The sequence below is a fragment of the Schistocerca piceifrons genome, chromosome X (assembly GCF_021461385.2).
Source record: "Schistocerca piceifrons isolate TAMUIC-IGC-003096 chromosome X, iqSchPice1.1, whole genome shotgun sequence".
Taxonomy (NCBI): Eukaryota; Metazoa; Arthropoda; class Insecta; order Orthoptera; family Acrididae; genus Schistocerca; species Schistocerca piceifrons.
Window position 1 is genome coordinate 899,917,625 of NC_060149.1, and position 24,642 is coordinate 899,942,266.

The following is a 24,642-nucleotide window of genomic DNA, read 5'->3' on the forward strand; positions in this document are numbered from 1 at the left end:
TTTTGACGACAATGAGAAGATGATTCACACAGTGAAGCAGTGGCTCTGCCACCAGGACAAAGAATGGTACCGACACGGCATACGTGCCCTTGTTTCACGCTGGAGGAAGGCCACAGAACAGAATGGAGATTACGTGGAAAAAATGGGTGTGCAGATAAAACACCAATCTTTCATGTGTCTAATTCTCATTATGTTCAATAAATAATTGTCGAAGAAAAAAAAATATTGGTGCATTACTTTCTGGGCAACCCTCGTACTTAGACAGGCATTTCATACCCCACCACAAGACATCAGTTCTGCTAAATTAACTCTTACAAAACTTACAAAAACTGATTAGGCCACTGAAAAGCAGTAATTCTTCTGGCTGTGATGGTATCTGAACCAAGGTACTAAAATCCTATAGTGACTCGGTGGTACTCCACTCGAACCCTCATCCCTTGAGAAACCTTTGTACTGAGTCAATAGGTCAAGGTGTATTAGCTGAATAACTGGAGCATGCCCTAATAATACTCATTTACAAAAATGCAGCTAAGCAAGTGACTGGTAATTATAGACCCTCCTCCTCCATTCCCTTATTCTCAAAAATATTTCCATAGATAACTTACAAGAAAATACTGAATCACCTTTTTATGTTCTGGGAATAACCTTTTAACAACATCTCAGTTTGGTTTCTGTAAAAGCTTCTATATTGAGATAACAAAACATGATTTCATGAACTCAGAAAAACTGCCCTGCTGACATTTTTGTCATTTTGTTGAGACCTTTGATAGTGTAATCATAAAATACTACTAGGGAAACTAACAACAGATAACAAGGACTTGCATGAAAATGATATTACAGTAATAAGACTAAATTTGGAGTGAGGAAACATTAAATGCAGTGTACCACAAGTTTGGTGCTTGGGTGACTCCTGCACTCAGCCTACATAACTGATTTACCTGATACGTTAGAGGAATCTTCAAAAACTGTAATGTTTACTGATAAAGGGCCCAAACAGATCCCTAGCAGACAGAGCCAGGAAAATAGTGGAATGGGCTTACAACTGGTTTGCAGAAAATAGCTTTACCCTTAACCGTACAGAGGCTCATATAATGCAGTTCCAGACCAACAAAAATAACTTACAGGTACCAGAGGAAGAAATCAGTGGACACACACACACACACACACACACACACACACACACACACACAATGAAGCTTCATGTGGGAAGTCTCAAGGCATCCAAATGGATAATAACCTGAGGTGGTAACAGCACATGGATAAGTTAACTAAACACACAGCTCTGCCTGCTTCATATTTAGAAATTTCTCTCATTGTGGTGACCTGCAGATAGGATTGTTAGCATACTTTCACTCAATACTTCCATATGACATAATCTTCTAGTGTAATGCAGCTAATGTCAAAAAAGTATTTATTCTACAGAAGTGTGTGGTAAGAATATTGTGTTATTAGCTGCTACAACAACAGTTTATAAGAATATTTGGACTCTGATGTGTGCGTATTAAATAGAAAGTGAAGTTACCAGTTTATAAACAGCAATACTTCTCTGTGTAGTCATGCAAATGTTTTATTTGGAATTAGAAAAAAATAGCAGCTGAATTGTTTAAGAGGAGAAGCAGCGGGTTTTTCAAAGTAGTTTTTCTCCTCCTACATGCGCATACATATAAAAAGTAATCCAGATGTAACTCTCATAATTATGAGTGTAAGTAGATGACCACTAGTCATAATTTGTTGACATAAATCACGGCAGTAGCCTGTTGTCACTTATTCTGCTTGCTGAAGACCAATTTAACTTTGAAGCCTCTCCTTCATTGTAGAATTTATGGAATATGACATGTGAATGAATGGACCATAACGAAGTTTCTAATTCCATTTCTTATCAATATGCACAAACACAAATTTTGAACATTCTCTTTTTACTGTGAAATTTCCATGGTGTTCTGTATTTATTGATGAAATTACACAAGGCTTGCAAGCCCTGTATTTTATCAAAGTTAATTTGTAAACTGAGCAGTAATACCTCTTAGGAACTCAGTTACTGCTATTCAATCATGAAGTCTATCTTTCTCTTGTCATATCAGATTGTAGTCATTTCACATAAAAAAATAATTAAAAAAATAAAATAAAACCAAAGTGAGCACATTATTAGATCCTGTACAGTACTGGTGGCAGCTTTCACCCTTCATGACAAGACAATTTATGTATTGTGAATTGCTTATGAAACTGAAGAAACTGCATATCATGAGTCTCTGTTTCTTATTGGACAAATGTGGAAACTAAATTAGTAACTGCACTTTCAGTTTTGTACAACTTTACTTTTTCAAAGAAAGTTATTTGTATTAAAAATGTTTAAAAAATCACAGATAATCCTGACTGGTGATGTTTTACTGTTTAAATATTTTCCTATGTGCCTTGTAAGTTGAAAGAAAGAAAGTCAGTAATAAAAAACAGTGATGACTCTGAATCATACTTATGAAATGAACAATTATTATTGTCAGCCCAAATAGCAATGTATCTTTAGGAGCATACTCCACTCTGTCTAGAAGGAAGGAAGATTAAGGTTTAATATCCTGTTGACAAATGGGCCATTAGAGATAGTGCCTAAGATTGAATTTGTTCTTTTGAAAAGAATCATTACCATATTTTAAGTGATGTAGGGAAACCACAGAAAATCTAAATCTTGATAACCAGATAAGGATTTTAACTCCTCTCTGGAATATGAGTTCAGTGCAACTGTGCCACCATACTAGATTTCTGTCTAATTAGTAATGAGGTCATACCATATATGACTGCTTTACTCAAATAATACTGTACTCTATCTTCTAATATTTTTACTCAAATATTATCAAATGAGTGAGAGATTTTGCTTTTATTAGATTTAATTATCTTCTTTATTACATTAGAAGCAGTCAGTGGCAGCTGACTGAATGTATGTGATACTGTTCCCCATGTCTACTCCAAAGTTTGCTCACTTTAGCTACGCTATTTTCCTTTGAAATATCTATAACAGTGATCAATATTTTCATGGAAGTATTAATTTCCAGTATATCCCAAAATTTTATTATTATTATTATCATTATCATCATCATTATTATAATTATTATTACTTTAAATAACTCATCCCTATATACAATAGCACTCTTCTTAGACATTTACTAATTCTGTGGCAACATACTTTTAATATCCATGCACTATCTGATGCCTGTACTGGTACAATGTTTAGAGTTTTCCCTGGAAAATAACTGTTAACGTGGAGATAACTCAATTTAGAAAAACAACAAATTTGAAAATGAATACATAAGTCCCCCTGTCCCCCTTCCAGTTCCCCACATACGCTGTAAAGGAATGACATTAGTAAAATTAGTGATATTTATCATGCTGCTTAGGGACCTGATATGTCTTTTCCGTCTTCTCAACTGTCATCTGCCCCTCTAGATCAGCTATTTGGAAGGGAGGGGGTTTAACTATGAATTTACTGGAGGTGAGAGTCACTAAATTGAAAGTCTATAAAATAAATAAATAAAAATAAAGTATAAAAGTAGAACCAACTGGTGAGTAAATCTGTAAACTTTTAATTTATAATCTCATATTTACGCATTAAGATCCCTAACACCATGTAAATATTATAATGAAACATTACCAAAATGTAACATATTTATGAAAAATATAGTTTTTAACTAAAAAAAATCTGAACTGCTAAAATATGGATATAGACACTAAAAGAAGATCAGTTAGAATGAGTTTTATGAATTCATATCTCTTGGCATTACAGTTCAGTTGACCTATATGATGCACTGAAGTAAAGCTGCACATACTACCTGCAATACATTTATCTCTGACTCTCAATGAAAATCCTGTCAAAAACTAAATATTGTATTTTATGGTAGTACAAGGTGTCTCCTTCTGGGAAATTTGTAACAGAATGTTGTATGGAGAATTTATTGTATTGTGCAATTATAAATTTCCACAAGACTGAATTGGGAAACCACCACAGCTACTTATCGACCTGCCCAACATCTGGTTCTTGCCACAGACGCCTCTCAATACGGAGTTGGTGCAGTCCTTGTGCACCATTTTTCTGACGGTTCTGAACAACCCATTGCTTATGCCTCCAAAACGCTCATGGATGCCCAACAAAAGTATTCTCAAATTGAAAAAGAAGCTTTGGCCATTATTTATGCTCTTCATAAGTTTGGTGTTTTTCTCTATGGATCCAAATTTCATCTTGGTACGGATCACAAACCACTTGTTTCCTTGTTTCATCCATCAACGTCACTTCCCGACAAGGCTGCACACCGCCTCCAGCGTTGGACTCTGTCTCGTTTCAATTATGAGATTCATTTCCAGCCGACGGCTCTACATGCAAATGCTGATGCACTGTCTCCCCTTCCCATGGGTCCTGATCTGGCATTCGATAGGGATGAACTTTTGTGTTTCCACCTGGATGTTGCCGAGCAGCGGGTTGTGGATGGGTTCCCCATCACTGGGGACCAGCTGGCAGCTGCTACGGGTTCTGACGCTACCCCCTCCCGGGTTTTACACTGTATTCAGAAGGGTTGGCCAGATCGTCCGCCCGATAAGACTTCTGATCCATTGCAGAACCACTACGCTTTGCATTACCGCCTCACGGCTAGGGATGGTGTTATCCTCCTTTCCACCAAAAATGCTTTGCCGCGTGTTGTGGTACCTGCGTCTCTGCATTCTTCGGTCTTGCGCCTCCTTCACCAAGGGCACTGGGGTGTCTCTCGCACAAAATCTCTGGCGCGCTGTCATGTCTACTGGTTTGGCATCGACTCTGAAATAGCACACATGGTCGCTGCCTGTGGCCCTTGTGCATCACAGGCCGCCGCCCTGAAGTCATCTTTGTCACTGTGGCCTTCACCTGAGAAGCCCTGGGAGCATATTCATGCTGACTTTGCGGGACCTTTTTTAGGTACTTATTGGCTTCTCATTATTGACGCCTACTCTAACTTTCTTTTCATTGTCCGTTGCACATCGCCTACCACTGCGGCAACCACCAATGCTCTAGCGCGCATTCTCTCTTTGGAAGGCCTTCCTGCTACTCTTGTTACTGATAATGGTCCGCAATTTGCCTCTTCCGATTTTGTGGATTTTTGTGCCTGTCACGGTGTCAGGCATGTCACGGCCCCTCCGTTCCATCCACAGTCAAATGGTGAGGCTGAACGACTGGTCTGCACATTTAAGGCTCAGATGAGGAAACTCCTGACTTCTTGTGCTGCTGATGCGCTTCTCCAATTTCTGGCTTCTTACCATTTCACCCCCATGGGCAACCACAGCCCGGCTGAGCTCTTACATGGCCAACAGCCGCACACGCTACTTCATCTTCTGTGGCCTTCCACCTCACAGCCATGGGTGCCTTCGCTTGGCCGGTTCACCGCCAGCGACCTTGTATGGACGGGGATATGGTAGGCGGCCAAAACGGAGTTCTGGCCGCATCTTACGACACCGTGGCTGACGCCTGTATGAAATCCAGATGGACATGGGTGTTGCAGTGCGTCATTCAGACCAGCTTCGGCCTCGTGTGCCAGCAATGTCTGTTCTGGATGCTACTACACCACCTTTGGCTCTACCTGACGCTTGGGATCCTGGAATCTCTCATTACTCACAACGCAGTCTTCTCACCATCATACCGGTGCCAGCACAAGAACTGACACCACCAGGAGACTTGCACATGCAGGAACCAGATGACCATCATCTGTTGGAGCAACTCTATTCGCCTCCTTCTCCTATGGACAAGGACACATCGCCCATGTCTCCTGTTATAACAACCGGACTTGCCACAACGGGCAGATTGGTGCACGGGGCCCCAGCAGAGACGACCCCCACATCTCCTGTCATCTCGACCTGTTATTATTGGGGACACTTCCGTCCGTACGGGAAGCCTCCTCCTCGAGACTTCACGGCCACTCAAACAACACCTATGGACGTCAGCAATCTACAGGCCACCTCCATCAAGACCTGTGCAAGAACTTCAAAGGGGGGAAAAGTGTTGTGACTCGCCGATCTTTCAAAGTGCCGCCGCGCAGTTATGGGCATCCTCTACATGCGGCGCTGTCTGCCAGCCATGCAGCAGCAGTGTCACCTAAGCGGGCAGCCAGCCAGTGGCCGCTAGACTCGGACTCAGTTATGATTTGACTGTTGAAGTGACACACGTCTTAATCTCTTTACTTGATCTGTGACTTTCATGTATTGCGTCGTCCTTGAAATATATTTGTTCAACTTGAGGTTTTAACGCACCAGGCTCCACAAACTTATAATTTCAATGAACTTTCATTTTTCCATCGAACTGGAGCATTTTAGTGTAAATTAACTCACCTGCCAGTTAATGTTTGGTGCTGAAGATGTATAAATACAGCTCTGCAGCATGAGCAAAAAGAAGTCATTGGGGTTCCAGCAAGATTTATCCTGTGGTCCAGAAACATTTCCACATCTGAAAGAAAGTTGAAAAAAATGCTAGTAAAAACCAAAAGATTAATTCCATGTATGGATTATTTACAGTAATAGCTTTCTGACAGACAAGAGCAACGTATTGTTCTTCTAAAATGTAAGTCGAAGATTACTGCAAAAACGAGCAAGTGTATAGTATTTTCCCATTCATTGCTTCTTCGCATTAAGTAAATCTTATTTTACAGGGTCAGTAACTGTGATCCAGGCATTAGTAAAGCTAATTCCTAGGATAAAAGATTTTTATTCACTCACTGTGCATATCACTGATTTTTCCCCAATGCAAAGATCTACAGCATCTATTACCATACTTTTACCACCACCACCACCACCACCACCACCATTCTCATCATGATTATTCATCATTATCATTACTCACTACCACTTCAACAATAATGTCAGTCCTATGTCAATTTCTTAAGTGGCATGAAACAAAAAGAAGGAAGGTTGGAAGGAAGACAAGTACTATAGCATCTATTACCATACATTTACCAGCACCACCACCACCACCACCACCACCACCACCACCACCATTCTCACAGTACTCTTCCACAACCAAAAGCCAGTGGTTTAAGCCATTGCACTTCACTTCAGCATCTTGGGAAAGCATTGCAAAAACTCGTCATGTATTCAGGCTGAATCCTTGCACAAGAAACTGTGCCAAGTGGTTGAAATAATGCACAGGTCAGATCCATCTACAAGAAGGATAACAGAAATGACCCACAAAAATGCCATCCTATATCACTGATCTTCAACTGTTATCAAATCTTAGAATATATTCTGAGCTAAAATGTAGTGAGACATACAACTTCCACCATGATATGTTAGCAAAACATCTTGCCCAAAACTCCAAAAAATTCTGGTCCTATGTAAAGTCACTAAATGAGGTGAAGCATTCACTCTGTCACTCATCAACCAGTCTGATGTGACAATGAAAGACACAAAAGGAAAGTTGCAGTTTTAAATTTCTCATTTAAAAAATCTTACATGCAGGACGATCATACAGACATAACTTCATTTGACTATCACACAGACTGCCGTAAGGAGGACATAGAAATAAGCATCCCTGGCACTGAGAAGCAACGGAAAGAATTGAAAACAAATAAATAAGTAAGTCCAGCTGGAATCCCAAATTGGTATCACAGAGATCACTCTTTGACATTGGCCCCTTAACCTGCATTTATCACAAATACCTCACCCAGTGCAAAAGTCCCAAGCAACTTGAAAAAAGTGCAGGTGCCTACCTTATATAAGAAAGCTAAAAGAATGGACCAGCAAAATGAGAGACCAATTCCTTAACATTGGCTTGCTGCAGAAGTCTTGAGCATATTCTAAGTTTGAATATAATGAATTTTCTTGACACAAATCAGCATGGATTTAGAAAGCACTGCTCATGAAAAATTCATCTTGCCCTTTGTTGCACAATATCCTGTGAACCATGGAGGTAGGTTAACAGCAGATTTCATTTTCCTAGATTTTCGGAAAGTGTTTGACATAGTGCTGCACTGCAGACTTTTAATGAAGATATGGACATAATGGAGCGGGTTATCAGACATGAGAGCAGGTGGAAGACTTTCCAAGTAATACAATGCTATATCGTCCTGGATGTTGAGTGTTCATCAGAGACACTGGTATCATCAAGAGTGCCCCAGGGAGGTGTGATAAGACTGCTCTCATTCTCTACATACATATATGATTTGACAGATAATGTAAGCTACAATCTGTGACTATTTGCTGAAGATACAGTTGCTTGTCCTGTTTCAGAGGAAACCTCTCAGCCTACAAGATCCAGGCAATCACAGTGTGTGGGATTATTGGTAGCTGGAAGCTCCAATGTTAGGCACATTATGGGGACCCTTAGGGACATGGCTGCCACGGATGTGAAGAAAGCCAATGTGCACTCTGTGTGCATACTGGGTGGAGTCATTCCAGATGTGGAACAGGTCCTTCCAGTTGCCATGAGGTGCACAGGGTACAGCAAACTGCATGTGGTGGCTCACATCAGTTGCAATTATGTGTGTCGCTTTGAATCGGAAGAGATTCTCTATGGTTTCGAGCAGCTAACAGAAGTGGTAAAGGCTGCCAGTCTCACTTGTAAGATGAAAGCAGAGCTCACCATTTGCACCATAGTTGAGAGGACAGATTGCACACTTCTGGTACGGAGCTGACTGGAGGGTCTGAATCAGAGGCTTAGACAGTTCAGTGACCATGTAGGTTGCAGATTCCTCAACTTGAGTCAGGGGGTGGTTGGGTTTCAGGTTCTGCTCAACAGGTCAGAAGTCCACTACACGCAGAAGGTGGCTAAATGGGTAGCAGGGGCTGCAGTTTTTTAGGTTAGAAGGTCTTGGGGAAACACAAAAAGGGCTTCAGTCTCAGAGGATGCAGGTAAAATGCAGGAAGAATGTAGATCCAGGAACCATCAGTATAACAGTTATAAATTGTCATAACTGTGTTGGGATAGTACCAGAGCTCCAAGTGGTAATAGAAAGCACTGATTCTCAAATAATTATAGGTACTGAAAGCTGGTGAAAGCCAGAGATAAGTTCAGCTGAAATTTTTGTGAAGGACCTATCGGTACTCAGAAAGGACAGGCTAAACACAGTTGGTGACGGAGTGTTTGTTGCTGTTAGACGTAGTTTGTCTTGTTGCAGAATTGAAGTAGATAGTTTCTGTGAGTTAGTAAGGGCAGAGGTTATTCTTGGTGTTGTGACTTGGCAAGACAGCCAAGCCACTAGGAGGTAGCCGAAAGGCACGCGTTTAAGCTCACGCAGGCTGGCGTGAGGTCTGGAACAGGTAAAGTAATTATACTACCAAAAAAGGTATGTAGCTTCTGGAATACTTAACTTTAATCCATAATTGGTGAACATCGGTCTGACGGTACATGCATCACAAGATAAATAGCAAATGATAACGGCGCCTTGCTAGGTCGTAGCAAATGACGTAGCTGAAGGCTATGCTAACTATCGTCTCGGCAACTGAGAACGTAATTTGTCAGTGAACCATCGCTAGCAAAGTCGGCTGTACAACTGGGGCGAGTGCTAGGCAGTCTCTCTAGACCTGCCGTGTGGCGGCGCTCGGTCTGCAATCACTGACAGTGGCGACACGCGGGTCCGACGTATACTACCGGACCGCAGCCGATTTAAAGGCTACCACCTAGCAAGTGTGGTGTCTGGCGGTGACACCACACTTGGCAACCGGATTCAAATAATAACTAGGTTCTTTTACTGATCTCCCAACACAGATGATCCAACTGCTCAAAGGTTCAAAGAAAACTTGAGTTAATTGTAAACACATGCCCAACTCATACAATTATATTTGGTGGGGTGACTTCAATTTGGCCTCGATATATTGGTACATATACATTGGTACATATACATGTTTAAATCTGGAGGCATGCATAAAGCATCATCCAAAATTGTGCTAAAAGGATTCTCTGAAAATTATTTCGAGCAGTTAGTTCATGAGCCCACGTGAATAGTAAACAGTTGTGAAAACACACTTGACCTCTTAGCAACAAATAATCTTAAGCTAATAATGGGTATCAAAACAGATATAGGGATTAGTGAACACAGGGTCATCATAGCGAAATTGACTATTATATCCCCAAAATCCTTGAAAAATAAACGAAAAATTCACCTATTCAAAAAAGCAGATAAAAATTCACTTGACACCTTCCTGAGAGACTGTCTCCACTCCCTCCAAATTAACAATGTAAGTGTAGAACAGGTGTGGCTTGAATTCAAAGAAATAGTATCAACAGCAATTCAGAGATTTATACCACATAAATTAACAAATGATGGAGCTGATTCCCCTTCATACACATAATGTGTCAGAATACTCTTGGAGAAACAATAAAAAAAGAATTATAAATTTAAATGAATGCAAAATCTCCAAGATTGGTGATCTTTTACAGAAGCTCGAAATTTAGCATGGACTTCAATGTGAGATGCTTATAATAGTTCCCATAACGAAATTCTGTCTCAAAACCTGGCACAAAATCCAAACACGTGCTGGTTATATGTAAAGTATATTAGCAGCAAGACACAATCAATGCTTTTCTGCACAATAGCAATGGAAAAACTATGGAAAACAGTGCTACTAAAGCAGAATTACTAAACACAGCCTTCCAAAATTCCTTCACCAAAGATGATGAAGTAGATATTCCAGAATTCAAAACAAGAACAGCTGCCAACATGAGTAACATAGAAGTAGATATCCTTAGAGTAGTGAAGCAACTTAAATCACTTCATAAAAGCAAGTCTTCTGGTCCAGACTGTGTACTAGTTAGGTTCCCTTCAGAGAATACTGATGCAGTAGCACCGTACTTAACAATCATATACAACCACTCGCTAGACAAAAGATCTGTACCAAAAGACTGGAAAGTTGCACAGGTCACACCAATATGAAGCTGCCCCTCGAGGTGAGAGTGAGGTTGGGTGCTGTTGTGAGTAAAAATGAAATCATTGGTATCTCTTTGATGTTGAGGAAACAATCAGTTTTGCAGCATGTCCAGGTACGACATTCCTGTCACAGTTTCCTCCACAAAAAAAGAAAGATCCATAAATTTTGGAAACAGAAACAGCAAAAATCATATACAGTTTTGGTGAGTCTCTTTCATGTCCAACAATGACACCAGGATTTTGTGACCCTTGAATTTTTACATTATGGCAGTTTACTTTACCTGAGAGATGAAACACTGATTCATCTGAAAAGATGAGTCATTTGGAGAAAGTGTTATCTGCCATATCCTGGAGAACTGAAATGAAAATTCCTACTTTCTGTTATGGTTGCCAGAAAGCAGTTGCTGCCATAACTGCAACATGTAAGACTTCATATGCAGGCATCATTTCAGAACACACCGCACTGATGTTTCAGGAAGTTGAAGTTCCTGCCCTGCCCATCTTGTGGGCTTCTGAGGACTCCATGTGAATGCATCTCTAATACACTCAACATTTTCATCAGACGTGTATGGCTGACCAGTGCTGTTCACTTTGCACATCCAACCAAACTCCAAGAATTTTGTATGACAGTCATAAATCTACTTTGCAGTGGTGGCTTTTCACTGAATCGATAGCAGAATGCACATTGCACTTGGACAATGCACTGACTTTGTGGAAATTCCAACACACAAAATGATCTCCCTTGTGGTGTTGATGCTGTGTTTGCAACAAACAACAGTGCAGCTGTGTCAGAACTTTGAACCTTCCTCTATCCAGTGACACATGCAATGTGTTTCTGACTTTTATAGTTTGTCCGTAAGAAACAACTGAAATCTTAATCACCTGGTACACCTCTGTAATGAGGCTTATGATAATTTATGGGGCTACAGAATGGTTGAATAATATAGAACAGAAGGTAGCTGCTAAGGAGCTTGGGAAGGTGCAGAGATAGGTCTGCCTAACCAAAACAGGAGGAATTAGCAGGACACCCAAACTGAGATAGAGACCATGATGGACATGCCCTCATTACATGTTTGAGTTACAGTGGAGGCAGTGGAAGGGGCAGATAGGTTAAAATCCTGAAACTGTTTAGGATATTCAGCATCCCACACCAATATAATGAATGTGGTAAATATATGAATGGTGAAGAAACTGTCAGCTAATTATACAGTAACTTGCAGCAGCTTCAATGAACCTTTTAATGTAATGGTTGGAAGTAGGGAGCATCAGAAGGATGAACCATGATACCATTTAGGAGACATGATACTTTGGTTGACTGATGGGTCAAAAACAGATGAAGGTTCTGGGGCCTGGATACAGACTAGACAGGGGAGTGGATTCCCTCTAGGGAAGCTGCCTATGGTATTCCTGGCACAGATATTTGTTATCAGAGTGGGCATGGAGGAGAATCTACAAAGGAGCTACAAGTATCATGGCATCTACATTCATTGTCAGGCAACTCTGAAATCGCCATCAGTCCAAGCAATGACATCAAAGATAATTGCAGAATGCCATAAATCCTTTACGAGGCTAAAGCAAAGCAACAGATAAACCTGCTATGGGTCCACGGTTACTCAGCGATTAGCAGTAATGAACAAGTTGATAGGCAGGCCAGGACAGGAGAAACTGTCTTACCCATCACTAGGGCAATGGTAAAACCAAAACTATGTAGCTAGATCAGGAGACAGAAAATGACTGGCTATGGGAACTTCAGGAAGCACCTGCACCTGATGGATATAGAGAAAGAAGCTCGTAAGTATAGACTATGTGGCGAGGGGGACGAAACTGCACCAGATGTAGTCTTCCAATAAAAAGCACTGGAGACTAAAGGACACAGAATATTTGGGTCATTAATTGCTGAAGAAACCTTATATAATACAGACCGTGTGAAGAGTCTTCTTTAAGAGTACTGGCTGGCTTTTCTAGAATGACACAGAGAGAAACTGCACAATAAACTAAGTTTCAGCACAGGCAACAGAGGGCTAAGACAACTAATTTTTTGTCTCCCTGTGTAAATCAAATCAATACCAAGACACGTTTGTTTCATACAGCATGTGGCATAGTATAGCCATCTCTATACCAAATGTATCACCATATTACTTTGTGGCAGAAATACATCTTGCATGACATCTACACTACACTAAGATCTGAATGTGCTGGCATAAGTTGTCGCCAGCACTCCGGGTGGCAAAGAAGTTGCTAGAAGATTGATAGTAGGCACTGGAGCAAGCAAGACTATCATCAGAGATGCCAAAGACAGACATGCATGAAACATACCACCAATGCCCTCTCAGCCACCAGTATTTAGATCGCCACTATGGACTGGGGGGCCCAGTCAGTCATCCAGTGAGTCACTGAGTGAAGTCATCAATTGAAGCCCAGACTTGCAGTCGCAGACTGTCACAGTTGCAATCAGAGTTTCAGTCTCAGACAGTAATAATAGCAACCAGAGTAGTGTACATAGTGGACTTGTACTTCACGAGCAGTGAGGCTGATGTGGACTATTTCATATGTTTCCTAAGTTACATATGTTAAAAGGTAATTAGGAGGTATCACACATTTTTCTGGATGTAGCTGCTACTTATAACACTTGGTATGTAAAATAACACAGTTTGCCAATGTTTGTTACTTCAGAACTTCATCCCTGGTACGACTCTCCTTTCACACATTAACAACAAAACTGTTCTTATGTGTGAACACACAACATATAAATTTGTAAGTAGAGAATAAATTGCTCTTCCTATTGGCGTGAACTGGTGCTCAAAGTGTAAGAGAAATGAAATAAATTGACACTTAGTGTGCAAGAGAACAGATAAGGAATATTATCATTTTACTAGAAGGTAAGCTTTTATCTCATGACAGTGCTTGTGATAGTACTGAGAGTAATACAAACATCTTCAGCTAGAGGTAGACATAGTCTGCAATGACGTAATCAGTCAGTGTACTTACAGTAGTGTAAAAAAAATTTATGGTAATAGCTTGGTGAAAATGTTGTAAATACATGTAAGGATTGGAATTTAAAATGACTAACAATTTCAGTCACCTTCATGTAATGAACATCATGGTTTTTGTCTTATGTAATTCAAAACAGGAATGTATTTTTTTACTTTCTCAGTAGTTGTCGATGCCATTCTTGGCAACTTACAATTCCCTACCACTTTTGTAGATGCTGCCATTTTTACCTAAGTGGTTCAGTCAAAAATACTCTAAATCTGTGATATTTCAAGACATATCTCACCTGTAAATTGACACTGGATGACCTCTTGTTCTAAGTTTAAGAACAAGCTGTTCTGCAACCCACTTTGACTGCGCATATCCACATTTAAGGTGTTGTGCATATTGTGACATGTCATCGTCTTCTCCACAGTCAACCATTCCTTCTGGATACACTGCATTAGTACTGTGAAATGATACAAAATATTGATATTTATTCAGAAAATTGTGTAAAGCCATATTACCGATTAATGGGGAGATGTGAAGAATTTGGTAATGAACAACAATGGTCCTTCAGTAATGGGAATGTATGCAAGAGAACAAGTGTAAATTCTCAATTTCCACAATGAAACAATTAATTTGTTTTTTACTTCCTTGTGTTATTCTATTTTCAGTACAAGGTTAGTGCCTAATGAATATTTGGTTAGTGCGCATCTGATACCTGTTTCAGTGTATGGACAACCTTCCCAAAGCCATAACACAACCCTAAGCTAATTGGAGGATTACTTGTACACCATTTGTTCATGCTCATTTAGGTTTTACATTTTATCTTTTTGTGTCGTATTTCTCAGGTTGTGTAAAGAGAAATATATTAGTAAAGGAAGTATTGGCAGACTGAAGATCTAGATCAGTCATTAGGTGTGTTTGGATGGCTCAGATGCTTGAGAATTGTATGCAGAAGGAAAAGCAATAGAAGTTTATATACAGTGATTACTTCTTAGAAATGATTTTTTCCAACGTTTTCTGCTCTACAGGGAAAATTTTATTCTGGCAAGAGACTTCTGAAAAAACAGAAATAGAATTGAATAGTAACGACTATACAATGAACAATGTGAGAAATATCTGACTAAGTTAACAGCAAAATTATTTTTACGGCACTATATAAGAACTCCAAAAGTTTTGTTCATGTATGAAATTAGATCTCAGATAATAACTGTCCATTCAGTTTCTTGTTGAAGAAAGTGATACAAAAATGAGAGAAAACAAAGTGAAGGCTTAAATTATGAATTCCATTTTTCAAAACTTACTGAACAAAGAAGATAGTGATACAGCTATTTTGCTCAACCATCACAGGGATGAGAAGATGTGGTACAGAAAGATAAACAACTGTGAACTCAAAGAGCAGGTAAAATCTCTGCATGAAAGTAGAGACCAGGATGCAGGTTCTGTTGAATTATTCTGAAGTAACTACATAGTGGATGCACCTTGAGTTTGTTATTATATATAATGTTGACATCAGTGAGGTATTGATAGTCATTGTTTTTAGTTGGTGTATCTTTGTTTTGTCTTAGATGTTTCACTGGATAATCTTTGACTTACTCTGCACAGTCCACATTAATGGTTATGAGGGCATGTGGACACAATGTTATACATATACAGCTGGTAGTAATGGTGGAACATTGTACATCCAATACCTCATACTGTAATTACAAAGATGAATAGCTGAGGTGGTTTTATAAGTACTTTGTTAGAGAGATATAAGTTGTGATGTATTTATTGTTGCTTCACTGAACAGCTGTATACTTTTATGTTACACACTTTGTTACATGTATTTGTATTCATCTTTGGTTCAGTGAACCTGATGATGGTCTGAGCCTAGAGTGAAATTTATTGTCTGTGATAAAATGTACCGTTACAGCTGTGTATTGCATAATGCAGTTCTTAACATTCATTAAAGCTGTACACAACCCCCATAAAATATTTCCAGCTAAACTCTGTCCAGAGAGGCTCAGGCTTCAGAATGCCCAACACTACTGACTGATCACTGTGTCATCCTCAGATGACTGGCATCATTGAATGCAGAAATGTATGAGCATGGGATTAGCACACCAATCTCCCGTACATTGTCAGTTTTTGCGACTTGGAGCCACTGCTACATGGTTGAGCAACTCCTCAATTGGCATCTTGAGGGTGAGTGCACTCTGGTAGGTCAACAGTGCATGGCAGCCTAGATGGTCACCCATTCAAGTGCTACTACAGCCAACATTGCTTAACTTTAGTGACCTATGGGAACCAGTGTATCCACCACAACACAGCCATTGACCATTGAATTCTTCACTGTGAGTAATAAAATTAAAGATAGTCACCATACTGGAGAGAGACAATTTCTCTTGCTACAATGAATGGAGTAGCTTGATGTGCCACAGGACAGGTGTAATTAAACTTCATACTGACCTACAGATTGGTAGTTGAATGTATGATGGACAAGACGTGCGGTATCAGGTCATTTGTTCTGGCCAGGTTGTTGGCTAGGAAAAATCCTCTGTCACCTGAGTTAACTATCACAGTCATTAATCTGTTGATTACAGGGACTTTCATCAATTATTACAGATAGTAAAAGTGGATAGGCAGACCACACAACAGCAAAGCATTCACTAATTCAATGCTGGTCCTGTCTCTAAGGACTGTCATTAAAAGGTAATTAAACCCTAATATTCCTTCCTTCCTTCTTCCAATGTAATATAATAATAAGAAGTGAAATTCTTACATCCCAAGCTGCTTCCTTGATTTGGGGTACAGAAGCCACCTCTGATCTTTGAATACACAAGGCCGCAGAGACTAAGAGGGACATAAGATTATCACCATTAGACACTTGAGCCATGATACAATGTTACCTGGACTGGTGAGTCACTGTACATTGCAACATAGCAGACCAAGAAACATATATTGGAGTTTAAAAGTTGTGCCACAGTCACAAAAAAGTTTTCAGTGATCCAGGAAAATCTCTTTTTGCACCTCATAATGTATGCCATAGGGCATCCTATTTTATTTGTAATTAATTTAAGTAACTGTAAGTCAATCTAAATTGTATTACTAATGATATTCAGACCACCTTTAATTGCTAGAAATATGATATTGACTGGAGGCTGTGAATGCCAAGAGACTGTGTTCAAGACAGAATTTTTTAGTGCTGAATGAGTGTTTGAGTCCAATCCAGATCACATATCAGTGTTGAAGGTCTGTGTAAATTCAGTTCAAGATAGTTTCACTGAATTTCAATCAAAATTAAAAGGCATGTATTTGTCAGTTATTTATAATGTTACACTTATGTTCCATAAAATTAAAACCCAGAAAGGTGGAGACTGCAGCAAAGAGATTGTAACCCCCATTGTCAATTTAGTAATGAACATTCAAGCTGATAATTATCCTTTATTTTAGTGACGTACGACTATTGTATTTAGTAGATTTGTGATATCCTTTGTTCTCACGAATTTAAAGAAGCAAAACATAAAATAATAAACTTTGACTTTTATTGTCACACTGGTAGTTGCTTATGTTACAACATCTATGTACACATTGAGAGTGATGTATGAATATGCCAAAGAACACGTAAGACAATGCAGCATGCTTGCCAAAAAAACACCATTCAGACAGATTGCAGAGGTATTCTCATGTGGGGAATGCTTACACAGGATGAAATAGGGCGAGTGATACATTGATGGGATGAGTATATTCACAACTTTGTTTTAAATAATGTCATTAGAAACTGAATCTTTCACTCTGCACTGAAGAGTATTAGTCTCTCCCTTCCCTGTTGCTGTAAAACTCCCTGATAAATTAAAACTCTGAGCCAGATTGGGACTTGGTTGTGGATCATTACCTTTTGCAGGCCATTTTACTACTTGTTGAGCTATGAAGGCATTATTTGTTAGTAAAATATTCATTCCAAAACTAATCCATAGGCTGTGAGTAAGCCCTATTCCAACATCTTCTTTATACTAAGAATGTTGGCTCATCATCAGTATATGCAATAGAACTACTGTGGGATTTGGTAACTAGGAGGGTGATGTTGGTGGAACTGAAGAAGTAGAGATGGGCCATCAATAATATCTGCATAGTTCAACAGGCAAGAGTACCATGCGCAAAAGCCAATGCTCTATGTGTGATTACTGGTATAACACACAGTTTTAAACTGTCAGAAAGTTCCACAAAGTCATCAGAGTTGTCAGATACTTCACAGGCAGTACTGTCATTTATGGTGCAGCCTGTCATGAGGATTGTTACCAAATCAGGTGGGTGTTCATATAATTTCGTCCATGCCCCACAAATATCAGATCTTTGAACTTTGATTTCACCTCAATTTACAACTGCAGTAGCATTTACAAACAGAATAGAAGAAAGGGAAAATCTAAAGCAATGATTTGATATCTTCACTAATCTTCTTCCAATCATCATTTCATGAAATCATCAACAGCTTCTAACTCTTTAAGAGAAATGTGAGCCTATATGTATATTTTTAATATTAATATTGCACCAATTTCTAAAAATCTTATCCCTTGTCCATTAGTATTCAATTGATAGCATTTTGGGTAATCTTGGTGAGTGTAATATAGTTTGCAACATTTTCAAGGGTGGTTGTGAAAACACTACGAGTCATACTTCAATTAAACAGCACATTAGTATTGAGTTCTGACTTTGTCATAACTATATTGACACTTATTCCATTACTTACTGTTTTTGATAAAAAGTCTCATTCCTAAAGGAAAACATTACAACCTGCCATCCATTTCCATTTCCTTGGTTTACGAGGGTGGTTTGAAAAGTTCTCGGAGTCACCACAAGAGGTCAGCGCTAGCACAACAAGTTGTTCATGTGATATTCATTGGACTGTTGCCTGTAAACATGCGCCATGTCAGTGCTCTTGGAAAAGAGCTGTGGTGGTGATGTGGATCTGTTATTGTCCCATGTAGAGATTTGCAAAAAAAAAAAAAAAAAAAAAAAAAAAAAAAAAATATAATCGAGATTTGAGCAGTGATTAAGTACTTCGTAAAGAAAGGTATGGAAGCGAAGGACATTCAAGCCAATTTCCAGAATACACTGGGGGACTCTACTCCTTCATATTCAACTGTTGCCAAATGGGCAAATGAATTTAAATTTGGTCGAGAGAACTTAGATGATGATCCGCTCAGTGGGTGGCCATGATGTGTCATTAGAAATCATTGCAAAAGTGCACAAAATGGTCATGGAGGGTCACCAATTGAAAGTGCATGAAATTGCTAACGCTTCCCAGATGTCATCCAAAAGGGTATATCACATTTTAACTGAAGAATTAGAAATGAAAAAATTATCTGCAAGATGGGTACTGTGATTCTTGACGCTGGACCAAAACTGCATGAGAATGGACATATCGGAACAATGTTTGGCCCATTTTAGGAGAAACAAACAAAATTTTTTGTATTGGTTTGTGACCACAGATGAAACTTGGGTGCACTACTATACCCCAGAACAAAACAACAGCCAAAGGAGTGGAAATGTGCTGATTCTCTGCCACCAAAGAAAGCAATGACAATTCCTTCGGTGGGAAAGGTCATGGCATCAGTGTTCTGGGATGCGAAGGGGATTCTGTTTGTAGATTATCTCCCCACTGGGCAAACAATTACTGGAGAAAACTATGCTAACCTCCTGGACAAATTACAACAAAAAATGTGCAAAAAAAGGTCAGGTTTATCAAGGAAGAAAGTCATCTTCCATCAAGACAATGCATGCCCACTCATCTGTGCTGTCACCATGTGAAAATTACACAAACTAAGGTATGAAGTGTTGCCACACCTTATTCACCTGATATGGCTCCATCAGACTTCCATCTCTTCCCAAAACTGAAAATTTTTCTTGGTGGATGAGGATTCACTTCAAACGAAGAATCGATAGTTGGAGTTGACAATTATTTTGCAGGACTGGTGGAAACTCATTTTCGAGATGGGCTCAAGGTGCTGGACCAAGTGCATTAATCTATAAGGAGACTACATTGAAAAATAAAAATATTTTCAATGATGTGAGTACTTTTTTTCTATTCCTTTACGAGAACTTTTCAAACCACCCTCATACTTACTACATACATTGTCTGCCTCTTTTTGTATGAAGAACTTATCCTCTTTTCAATTTGCATTAAGCATCGCTTTTATACTTGCTTAAATCTTTTATTCTACTTAAATTAATTTAACATTTTCATACAGCCAACATTCACCTTCTTGCATATGAGTTGGATCACAGAAAAAAAAAATATATATATATATAGTGTACAGGAAAAAAAATGTTGTAATTAACTCATTTATGAATGTACAATTTTGTTATGTATTACAACCACTAACCTGATATAATGTATTGGTTTTATCTTGTTATCTAGAGCAAATCTCAATATATTGTCTGTCCCAAGAACATTAGGACCATGAAGAGCTCTGTATGGGTAAATTAAATTTACTGTTGCTGCAGCATGTATTATCACGTCAATTTCATAAGACAGGCACATATACTCATCGTCACTCAGTCCCATGTTCAGTAGAGTGAGATCACCTGGAAGAAATCCTATATTAGTTTTCTCTGTAATGGAAGTAAGTAAAAGTGAAAGTCATCTTTCTTCATGAGCTAATCCTACCACACCACATACCAACATGTCACAGAACTGACTAAACATTTGCCTGCCATCTTAAATTATGACATGAACAGGTTATGATTAATGTGATCACATTGTAATTCTCTGCAGTAATATTAAACTACACTGACAAATCAAATAAAATGGTCTTTACAAGAGCCCAGATAAAAATGCAGCAATCAAGTGTAATAAGTACACCTCAAAGTTCAATGTAAGTTTAATAGCCCATGCTGCAGAAACCACTGACAACTACTTGTCACATGTCTGTTATTTGTATTTAGCATTCCTCAATCCACTTCTTTTACACAAAAAGTCCAGGAAGTCATTGTGCTGGTAATCAAATTAAAGCAATTAAAACTAGGATACACTGTAGGCTTGTGAATGTCCTTGGGTCTTCAGTTGAGATAACTGATTAGTATGTTGCAATACTTCTTCTGCCAGTTGAAATGTAGCAGACCACTTTGGAAAACATAGATCAAACTTAAGGACTTTATGGAGATATGCAGCCATAATCACAATCAATATAAATATGACTCTAAAAATTCTGATGAGCTGCTGAAATGAAGGAGATCCAGATGGTAGTAAATCCTATATTGTGCTGGCGCATCCCGGGCAAAGCCCATCATCCAGCACTCTGATAATACGCTTTGCCTGTAACATGTCAGCACAATATAGGATTTACTACCATCTGGATCTCCTTCATTTCAGCAGCTTATCAGCATTTTTAGAGTCATATTTCAGGGCAAGTCAGCACCTGGATTCAAATTAAAATGATAATTTAAATGTCACAACCAGTGATCTCTACCTTGTTAATGATGTAATATGTAGATGATTATCAAATACCAACACATCAAACCAACAAAACTAAGTCAATTGGTAGGAGCATCTTAAATTGTCATATTCTGTTTTAATTAACATATAATGAAACTGTGTTATACCATATCACTCATTTTCATTTTGTTGGCCAAAATATTTAAAGAAATGTTTGGAATAACATGAGAACTGCTTTTATCCAAATTTGTACAAATGTATGTAACAAAATTTACTAGTTTTCAGAATAGTTATAAAATTTTGCAAAATAATGAAACTGACACACGTAAAAAAAATCGCAAGAGGTACTTTCTGAGCAAAAGACAGAATTACAGTTAATACTGGCCAAAAACTCTAGTCAAAGATCTGTTGAAAACATGGCAGGAACTCTGTACTTAGATTTGTTATTTTGTAATTAATGAAACTGATCATTTTTTGGTCTGCATATCTGATGTAAATTCAAGTGATAACATTGTGTTCTGGCTGATCTGTATGTATGAAATGAATATTAACCATTGTAACATTTCTGTACGTATGTCAAATTAACCTGAGGAGATATTTCTTAATGGTAATATCTTAAAACTGTAAAGTCAACAATGAAGTAATTGTTTGAAAGTGTATATAAGGGTATGACTCAGAGGGTTCAGGGTTTGCTGTTGATCTGGTATTTACGACAGACCATCTGTGTCACTCTGAGTAATAAAATGTCATAACTTGTATGAAAGTGTATCTTTTAATTAATTTACCTAGCACACTGAATGGATACACATCCAGATCTTATTCTTGTGAAGAATTCCAGGACACTAAATATGAGGAAGTTAACTAATTTAGTTAAACCACCCATCTTAACTATTTATATTTCATCGAGTTTAAATTGCAGTAAGTTTATGACATTTTAACTGTGAAGAAATAAAACACATTTAATTGGAAAAGAAGTTATGTCTACACATGGTGAAGGAGCTAGGTTCCAAACTAATAGAGGATAAAGTGCTAATGCTGTTTTGAGTTTCAGTTACGCCAACTGTAGAGAAAATAGAATTAACGTGATAATCTACAAATATGAACCAGGACTGTGGAGCAATATGTTGGAGCCAAACTTAGAGGAGAGAGATTGAATTTTGAAACCAAAATCAGACATGTTACAATCAACATTATGGACTTCAACAACTGAGAAAGTACTTTAAAACATTAATATCATCTACTTTGTTCATCTTAGTGTTTCAGTTGTGCGAAGAACTTTATGTTTAGATTAATTAATTAGTAACTTATTTTTAATAAGTGATCTAGATGAAGCTGTTGGTCAGGAACAGAAGGTAGATGAGAATGCAGGCTTCGAACAAGACAGTGGTGATGTGCAGTCTTTAGTGAACAATGGCAATTTACATGACAAAAGTCATGGAGAGGGAGCTGTAGATGGAGGCTTAAGTAGTTGATGCTCCCCTTTTCATGGATTTGATCACTGGAGAATGTTAGGCAGCAACAACAACTTATTTAAACAGCTCACAAAAATCTTAGGGGATAAAATAGACAGTGTAAACAAAGAAGTAAGAGGAGTGAAAGGCCATTTAACCAATAGAATCATGCTGGTTGGCAACTTGAAGGAGGATCTAAGCAGTTTCAAATTTTCTGTCAGTGCAAGAATTAATTAATAATAAAGAATCTGTTGATAGGATGTCAGAAGATGTATTCAGTAAAAGAGGGAAATTACCAAAATTCACAACAAAGTCACGGATGTAAGCAGTATTGTTGACGCTTGTCACAGGTGCATATCAGATGTTAGTAATATAGTAGGCATATGGCTCAGTGCCACTCTTTAGGTCAATGTGGTTAATCGCTAATCATAGCTGGAGGGAGGGAGGGAGAAGGAGGAGGAGGAGGAGATGGACAGAGAGAGAACAGAGGAGAAGATGGACAGAGAGAGGATAGAGGAGGAGATGGAAAGAGAGAGGAGGAAGGAGGAGATTAACAGTGAGTGGGGGAGGAGAAGATGGACAGGGAGAGAAGGAGGAGGAGGAGGAGGAGGAGGAGGAGAAGGACAGAGAGTGCAGATGGAAGAGATGAATTAATAGCAGATTGGAATAAATACATATCTGGGCAATGCCGGGTACTCAGCAAGTATTCGATAAAGTGAACCTAACATCAAAATACATTCCATTTAATGATTTAGATAAGCTGCATAAGGGATAACATGAATTAAATGGACCAACATGGGAGTGAAAATAACTTTGAGCCTCATGCATCTCTTTAGTTGGAAATACATCCTCCATTATGTTGTGCACGACAAGTCTTATTTGCAGAACAGAACATATTTAGAAAGAACTAGACAGTCTGAAAGACCAGAGGTGGTCTCTCCTATTTCATCTAGCAGTTGGGAAATCCCAAAGGTCAAACAGTTTGATATGCTTTTTGATGTATTTGAGTCCACAAAAAATATTCAATGAAATATAGACATATACCCCAATAACATCCTAAATAAATGGTAGCAAATTTACCCAGGAACTAATTCTTTTCAAAAGCAGATCTAGACAAAGTATAGTTACAGTTACATATGAAGGTGGAAATATAGCAAGTCTTAGACCCCATTTGACAAGTATATATATGAAAGGCTTCCATATGGGATTGTGGTCTGTCTTTCATTTTTCAACATTATCTGATACGCGCCATCCAAAGCATACTACAGTGTGTTAATTACATTGATGACCTAATTGCAGCAGTACACTGTCAAAGTCTTTGTAACAAAGTTCCTGAATTTACTTCCCTCCAGGAAAGCTGTCACACTCAAGTTACTCTTGGAACTGAGAGCTAGCTGAAATCCAAAATAGAAACCTCCAAAATATTTAGTGAGGCCTGGAACTTAAATCAAACAGACAGATTAGATACCATGGGAGGGTGTATGTTCATTACAGCTGAAAAGAATGTTGTGTTTATTAAGGCCAAAATTGAGTCTAACTGTAAAGTCAACTGGACATGGTTTACTGGTTTAGGTGAACTCACATTAATTATTGGATGTTTTTACCAGCCACCCAATCATGCCGTGATAGTTTTAGAATCATTCAAAGAAATCCTATGCTCAGTAACATGGAACTGTCCAGATCATGCAATATCAGTTGGAGGTGACTGTAACCTACTGAGTATACCCTGAGATGTCTATGGATTCATTGCAGGTGGTAGTGACAGACAGTCTTGGGAAGCAGTTTTGAACAGAATTCCTGGGAACTGTCTTGAGCAGTTATTTTGACAGTCCACATGCAAAGGAAATATTTTAGGCCTTGTAGCAACAAAGAGACCTCACCTTATGAACAGTGTCTGCGTAGAGACAAGGATAAGTGATTGTGATGTCATCAT

General features: G+C 38.6%; 1 protein-coding gene across 3 annotated transcripts in view; it reads right to left on the bottom strand.

Moving 5' to 3' along the window:
* Window positions 1–24,642, bottom strand: part of LOC124721554 (glycine betaine reductase ATRR-like) — a 314,803-nt gene that overhangs the window by 56,792 nt on the left and 233,369 nt on the right. For all 3 annotated transcript variants that reach the window (XM_047246588.1, XM_047246590.1, XM_047246589.1), the window contains exons 15-17: window positions 20,207–20,408; window positions 14,143–14,304; window positions 6,337–6,451 (exon numbers count right to left, since the gene is read on the bottom strand). In XM_047246588.1, coding sequence (XP_047102544.1) covers window positions 6,337–6,451; window positions 14,143–14,304; window positions 20,207–20,408 — 479 coding nt within the window. The remainder of the gene's footprint in view (window positions 1–6,336; window positions 6,452–14,142; window positions 14,305–20,206; window positions 20,409–24,642) is intronic.